We start from the raw sequence: 7974 nt of genomic DNA on the forward strand, positions 1-7974 counted from the left end.
TTCCGACAGCGGACGGCGCCGCATCCGAACGCCAGGGGGAGCGGAGGAGCCGATCGGCCCGGCGCCCCACTTTGCCCAGTGTGGGGAGCTGGTGTCAATTTCCCCCCAGTTACGGTGCGGAAGTAGCTGATGGAAGATGCCTAGTGGCCCGCGTCCTTGTCCTTATTCCTTGAGAGCGCACCCACCCCGCAGCCGTCTGACACCCCATCCCCCAGGCACACGCTGCCCTGGAGAGAGTGTGTTTAGCCCGCGGGGCCCCTCGGACCGGTCGGACCCACCACAGCACTTGGACAACGGCCCGCGGGGTCACCCCAGTGCCTGTTGGTTCGTCCCGGTTCCCCGCAGCCAGCATTCGGCCGTCCGCGGTAAACCGAGCGCCCCTGAGCCGGCGCTTGCAGTCTCCTCGCAGTTCCCATTATGAAATGTATTAAGTTCTGCCCTCACTGCTTGTTGTCTCAGCAGGAATACAGACATTTACTTGCAAGCACTTATTTGGGGTTTAAGTTAATTGTCATGGACTAGATTGAAATGCAGGGTTTCAGTCTTAATTTTTCTTCTCTTAATTCATATCCTAGCTATTATTTACACACTGAAAATCTACGAAACAAGTCCCTACATAATGTCAGCTTCCTGCAGTAGTTTTTGAAAACAATACTGTGATTTCCAAAACTCGGAGGAAATATTTGCTTTCTTATATTTTCACCATCAGCTCTTAGCGCTTGCACATTTAGATTTACAATAATTGCCCATCCGTTAGGCTGAAGACCCATGAGTTTGTGATCTTTTAAATTAAAACCTTTACAAAAACTTCAAAGGAGTTAGTATTTAAAAAACACACAAACCAGTCAGGTATAAATAAAAGAGTCCCCTCCCCAATTCCTATAACAAATATAACTTTTAAAATATGCTGGTCCCTTAATAAAAATAATGCATCTTTGGTATATAACATATATTCTGTTCAGCACTTTACCACCAAGTTTGTGGTAAATTCCACCAGCTATTTTGTCTTAAAAACCCATGTTTGATGCATTTGAGATCTATTGGCAAGGCAGTGTGATGGAGCAGGAGCAGAGGCCTGTAGGTCTGTAAGCCAGAGGTTTATCACCTATAAATAGGGATGATGATAATACCCATCTAGGACTTTTGTGTGCTTGGTACCTGCCTGGCCACAGAATCTGAACTCAAATATCTCCTCTGTTAAGGTTATCGGGATTCCAAGCATAGGTGAGATGATAAGTTTAATATTTAATGATTGAAGCACAATATAGAAAGACAAACGGAGAATACAAACCCATTATTTTGTAAATATGGTCTCAATAACTTCAGGGAGAAATTCATGGTAGTAAAGTTGGGTACTCGGTGCTTGATCCCTCCTTGACCTAGATGGTCCCTTGGTGGGTTCAACAGCATGACCTCAACTTTTCTTTTTCCTTAGGCTGTGGAACTCTGCTAATATTGGATCAAGATGAATCTGGGCTTAGGATTTTTAGAAGGTAAGATGGTTCTCTAATTATTAACTTATATGTATTCTATTTTGCTATTGAAGCCTTAATAGAATTTGGTTTTGAATCTTCTTTATCCATACAATTTTTTTAAATTTTAAAATCTGCAGTATAAAAGAAACTTCAGCATTTCCATAGTGTAGAACTTATTTTTGCCATTAAATTTGATTGTCATTTTTCTTCTACAGCTCTTGTCTCTTAGTGTCCATTTAGGAATTATAAAACTAAAAAAAAATGAACTAATTAGTATATTGCTGTATGACATTTATATCTTTGCTCTCTTCTTAATGTTGTTTAGCTTCACTTATTCAGAAGCTAATTACCCATTTTGTAGATATCTTTCCTGTCTTTCCATGCATGTCTTGTCTGTATGTTGGACTCAACACCTCCGTCAGAGCAGTCAAGGTAGAGAAAGGAAAGGAAATACTGTCAGAAAAATAACTTCCTGCTCATGGCTCATGTGAAAGATTTATGGGAGACATTGACATTATTGCTCTAAATTAGTATTTTAAAGTGCTTGCTAGTCCCGCCTCTGAACCACAAAAAACAGGGAGCACCCAAGTATGGCAGCATGCCCTCATGTAAATAGTGCTGTATTGCTAGCGGGCTCACCTAATTTTAATATAGCTTTACAGTTCTCTAGCTGTATGAATTAGGCTATTCTTTTAACTTCTCCGAACTTGTTTCTGCATATGACAAGTGCCAGTTGTACTTATTTCTCATTGTTGTGAAGATCAGGTGAGATAATATGTGTTAAAATGTGATAAACTTAAAAAAACTGTAATGTTATTTTTATTTTATATTGAACTGCCTATATAACTAGATGTTTTTGTTGTAATTTTTCCTGGTATAGCTTTGACTGGAACGATGGTTTGTTTGACGTGACCTGGAGTGAGAACAATGAACATGTCCTGGTCACTTGTAGTGGGGATGGCTCGCTGCAGCTCTGGGACACCGCCAAACCCACAGGGCCACTGCAAGTCTACAAGGAGCACACTCAGGAGGTAGGAAGGGAGTCTCCCTGGGCCTATGGTTTTTCTTTGGGTGAAATGTATTTGGGGATGCAAACTTGGGGAAATGTCTTCAGGGGATAAGAAGTTTAAGCTTTGGTGTTTGTCCTACGGGTTATAAGTCACTTATTATTTGATTATTCAGACATAAACTACCTCTTGGTCGAAAGAGCTAGGAAAGAAGAAGAAGTCAGGCTTCTCATTAGTCAGTAGAAATGCCTCCATTAGTAAGCATACCGTGGCATCAGTTCCTCCAGAGGGGCCCGTCACTGTCCTCATGCTGTGGGAATATGCCTGCCATAATCTGCCTCAAGATAGAGGTAGGCGGACTTTTCACAAGACATCGAAAGATTGCCTTTAGGTCTTCAGTAGGATTCCAGAGGATTTTCAGAATATATTGGAGCAAGAGCATCAATTACTGAAGAGATTTTAAATCTAAATCTGGTTCATATTTCTAGATAGTGTGTAGCATAAAAAATAGTTTGATCTTATTAAGTTATATTAAAATACATCTATGTTTTTAATGAACATGATGGTAAAGACATTCTCTTTTGATGTTTTACTTTAAATGTCTAAACATTTTTCTTGAGGTAGCAATAAATCCTTCAAATGAAAACTTGCAAATTTACTTTAAAATTTGTGTCTACACAGGGCCTGGCCCATAGAAGCCTTTATTTAGTAAATGCTTATCAGATGCAATATTAGTCTTCTGTGATAAAAGATTCATTATGAGGATTCCAGACATCATTTTATAGCTATTGCTGTTAAAAATCAGTGTTTCTAAAATTGTGAGTGAAAATTATGAAAAATTATAGTTTTTCTATTTTATTGTGAAGGATCTTTGAATAAGGGTAGTTATAAATTATTATATTTTCATAGAATCACTGAAAATTAAGACAACTTTGGTAAAGAAGAACTTTAGTTTCAGGATATTCAATGCAAGAATTTCCACAGAGCAGGATGTCCAAAATGCAGACATTTTTGTGGTACCTTCATGATTTTTGCCATATTCTTATACTACATATAATTAATTAAAAAAATTTGTTTAAAATATTTTTTCTTTCAAAAGTTTTTTTTTTCTTTTTATTAAATCTTTGGTGCCGTGTATTGTTTATCTATATAAATTCTAGGGCTGTAACTAATGGGTCATAAAATACCTAATTATGTTAAGTAGGCTATATCACTTAATGTTTTTCTTTAAGTGAGCTTTATGTTATTTCACTCATTTTAAAATAATTACATTCATGAAACCATAGGATTGATAGCTAATTTAGTATATATATTTATTAAATTGTAACATATGTTAAAATAAACATATAATGAATAAAATAAAGTCTATGTACCAGTTAAAATCATCTCATACAGCCAGTGGTGTGTGTACTGAAGAATGGAGCAAAAGTAGGTTTACAGTTGTTTGTATGGAAAATAATGCAATAATCTATATGAATAAAAGGGTAATATGCTAATTAGACTGGACATCTTCTGGATGTCCTTCCTGACAAAGCTGGGCCCGGGAGAAGCTGCCCACCTGCAGTCCTGGCGCCAGCAGCTGCAGCTGGCCAGCAAAGCTGGCCCGGGTCCTGGGTGCCTGTGGCCGGCTAGAGGGAGGGAAGCCCGGGTCCCGGGTTTCTGCGGCCAGCAGGAGGAGGGAAGGCTGGGTCCTGGGTGCGTGGCCGAGGCAGAGGTGGTTAGGGGCGATCAGGCAGGCAGAGGTGGTTAGGGACGATCAGGCAGGCAGAGGTGGTTAGTGGCGATCAGGCAGGCAGGCAGAAGTGTTACGGGTGATCAGTTAGGCAGGCAGGCGAGCGGTTAGGAGCCAGCGGTCCCGGACTGTGAGAGGCATGTCCAACTGCCGGTTTGTGGGATCGCCCGAGGGGTCCCGGATTGGAGAGGGTGCAGGCCAGGCTGAGGGACCTCCTGCCCCCGTGCACAAATTTCGTGCACTGGGCCTTTAGTTAATCAATAATAATAAAAGCGTAATATGCTAATTGGACTGGACAGCCGAATGACCTTCTAGACGAAGCTGGGGCTGCAAGGGCTGAGGCAAGCCGCCGAGGCAAACCACTGCAGCTGCGAGGGCCGAGCCCCTTGCACGAATTTTGTGCATCAGGCCTCTAGTAATAATAATTTAAGAATAAACTGTGTTTCATGTACTCACAACTGTAAACCTGCTTTGCCCCACCCTGTACATACTACCTTCTGGAAAATACTATTCCAGAATGTTCCTCATGATGGTCTCTCAGTCTTTGCTTCATTTCTGTGAAATTGAATTTCACTGTTTCCATAACTAACCTGACTTTTAGATTGCTGTAATGGTTAGAAACAGCTCTCTTAAGCCCAAATCTATTCTCCAGGCAACCAGCTGTTGCTTCTAATGCCTTTCTGTGAAGTGGTGAGATTAAGTCCAATCTCCCTTTTCCAGGAGAACCCTTGAAAATAGTCATCATGTCCCCTTCAGTCTTCTCTCTTCCAGACTGTGCACTTGTAATTCCTTTAACCTGTCCTCAGATTACATGGTCTCTACATTTGTCACCCTCCTGGTAAACTCCTTTGCATACTCTCCTGTTCTTCAATGTTGCTTTTAATATTCTATACCTAATTTATCCCATAAATGTGTTGATCAGTGCTGGGCTGTATAAGACTTTGCCAACATAATCTTGAGCCTCTAATTCTAATAATATTACCTAACCTGGCTGTATATTTTCTTCAGCCATGTCATAGTGTTGGGTTACTTTGAATCTATTACTAAAGTACCTCAATCTTTGTTATTTGAACTGCTGTTAAACTAGGTTTACATCATCCTCTAATTATGTAACTTGTTTTTTTTAACTGAGGACATACTTTGTTGTTTGTTTGTTTTTTGTCAGACTATTATTCTAGATTGTCCTTTCTCATTTTCTTTTCAAATGCAGTTTTTGAAAATCATTTGTATCAGTTAGGATGCCTTGGCTGTTAGTATAATAAAAAACTGAACAAAAAAATGCATGCAATAATCAGAGTTTATTATTTCACATAACCAAGCATATGGAGGTGGAATGGGTCTAGGCTTGGTTAATTCAAAGGTTGACAATGCCATCTAATACTCAAGTTCCTTCTGTCTTTCCACTCTCTTATCCTTAGTGGGTTTCTTTTCTTCTTATTCTCCTTATAGTTCCAACTATTATCTCATCACCCTGTGAGGTCAAAGAGCAAAAAAAGTGAATGTTCCTATCTTGGGACTTTACTAAAGCCTTACAGCAGTACCTTTTCATGTCTCAGTGGCTAGAAGAGCATCACATGCCCAGTTCTAACTCTATACCACTCCTGCTTTCACCTAAATGAGATTCACCCTTCAGATGAGGAAGGGACAGAGCTTTTCCTGAAGGACAAAGTTGGGGTTGTATGAACAAGAAGGAACCCTTTGGAAGCCAACCATCTCTATGTGCCATAACATTACTTCTTGTTTTTCTCACAATCCTCCTATATAATAAAAGCCTAATATGCTAAGTGTCCCGTTGTCCAGTTGTCCATTCAACCAATCAAAGCATAATATGCTAATGATATGCTAAGGCTGCTCAACCTCTCGCTATGACGTGCACTGACCACCAGGGGGCAGACAGTCGACCGGGCGACCAGTCGCTATGATGTGCACTGATCCCCAAGGGGGGCAGATGCTCCGACCAGTAGGTTAGCTTACTGCTGGGGCCCGGCCAATCGGGACTTAGCGAGAAGGGCCGGACATGCCCTGGAGCCCTCCTGTGGTCCTTCCCCAGCTGGCCAACCTCCCATGTCCCTCCCCAGCCCTGATCATGCACCAGTGGGGTGCCTTTGCCTGGCCTGCACCCTCTTGCAATCCGGGACCCCTCAGGGGATGTTGGAGAGCTGGTTTCGGCCCGATTCCTGCAGGCCAGGCCGAGGGACCCCACTGGTGCACGAATTCATGCCCCAGGCCTCTAGTTGTTTATAAAACTCAAATTACACCAAGAAGGGTGATGAGTAGAGAATTGTAGGAATCTCATAAAAGTCATCCTCCATGAGGTTGTTAAGAGAAAGAATTTCTGATGATTAACTTAAAACTCAGTATTATAATACCAAATATTTGGCTTTTTTTCATTAAAGAGAAGCACAGCATTTATTCAAAGTTTGTCTCTTATACCAAATATGCAGAGACACTTAAGAGGATTTAAAGTCAAAGGAGAGTTTTGAGGAGCTAATAAAAATTTGTTGAATAAATTATTAAGTGAATGATCACAGGTGATTCCTATTTTTTCCCACCAATGTGTTCAGAGAAACTTTGTTATACAATTGAATAGCACACAATGGGTCATTTTCTCCCATGGGAGAGAGTTTAGAATGATGAACAGCATGGTTTTGAATCCTGGCTCTATAACTTTCCAGCTGGGTGACCTTGGGCAAGTTACTTTCCCTAAACCTAGTTTCTTCATTTGCAAACGAGGATAATAGTTGGTGTTTTAGGTTTGTTGTGAGTGCTTAGAACAGAGCCAGCACTAAATAAATATGAGCTATTATTATTATTTGCTCTTATTATAGTAGGGTTGTAAAGTCATGAAACAAGTTAGGAATCTTCCAGTTGCTCATTTCACCACTCAGTGACTGTCTGAAAAATGTCCAACAATCCATTTTCAGATAGTCAGATAAGTAGGTACTGAAGCAAAAAGGAGAAATCCAAGACCTAGATATATTTTAGGCCTTGAGGAATGAAGGTCTTGGTGAAATGAAAGAAAATCATGGACATTATTCCTTTGCATGGCTTCTAAATTTAGCATCAAAGCAGAAATCAAGTTCTTCTCTATGTTAACTGGCAGCTGCAGAGGCCGTTGTGTCTTTTGGGCCCATAAAATGCCTTTAGCTTGGACTGCTGCTGAGTATATAACAGGAGTGGAAGAATAGGAAAATTTTAAAAGGTTCAGTGAGGAGAAAAAAGAGGGTACTTAGGAGTTTTATCTTTGTTTCTCTACGTCATGACTTACAGCACTGTGCTATGGAAAGCGAGTTCAAACTCACTTTAAGTATGTCATAGACAGTGTTTATTTCAATGTCTACTTTTCAGTGTGCTTATTACCTTTCTGAAAAATAGTTAAAATTTGTCTTCACTGTCAAATGGCAAGGCTTATCAATTTGCTGAAAACTGAAAAGATATTTGATCCATTTAAAGTTTTTTTTTATCATTGCTTATACTATTAAAATGTATTTTTTAAATAACTATCCAACAAGTAGTATATTGTGGAGAAAATGTATTTAACTATACATTTCATAGTAAAGATGTGCCTTATTTTAAAACAGAGTCAATTATTTACCTCTTTGATAATGATAGTAGCTGACAAGCTTATAATGATAGGTACCCAAAAAAACTATTAATGCAGAATGACAACTCATGCATTTAACACCATTTTGTTCTCTTTAGAAATGTATTTATATTTAAAACTATCCAATAACAGATTTGTCAACCAAAGAGGTATCTA

General features: G+C 39.8%; 1 protein-coding gene across 1 annotated transcript in view; it reads left to right on the forward strand.

Annotated features, from left to right (window-relative positions):
• Positions 1-1127: 1127 nt before the first annotated feature.
• The window catches only part of PEX7 (peroxisomal biogenesis factor 7), a gene marked incomplete at its 5' end in the record, with an annotated part of 66474 nt that continues 59627 nt past the window's right edge, over positions 1128-7974 (forward strand). Inside the window, 3 exons of the mRNA XM_014533923.1 lie at positions 1128-1224; positions 1436-1493; positions 2356-2506. Coding sequence (XP_014389409.1) covers positions 1128-1224; positions 1436-1493; positions 2356-2506 — 306 coding nt within the window. The remainder of the gene's footprint in view (positions 1225-1435; positions 1494-2355; positions 2507-7974) is intronic.

The sequence above is a fragment of the Myotis brandtii genome, unplaced genomic scaffold (genome assembly GCF_000412655.1).
Source record: "Myotis brandtii unplaced genomic scaffold, ASM41265v1 scaffold123, whole genome shotgun sequence".
NCBI classification, from domain to species: domain Eukaryota; kingdom Metazoa; phylum Chordata; class Mammalia; order Chiroptera; family Vespertilionidae; genus Myotis; species Myotis brandtii.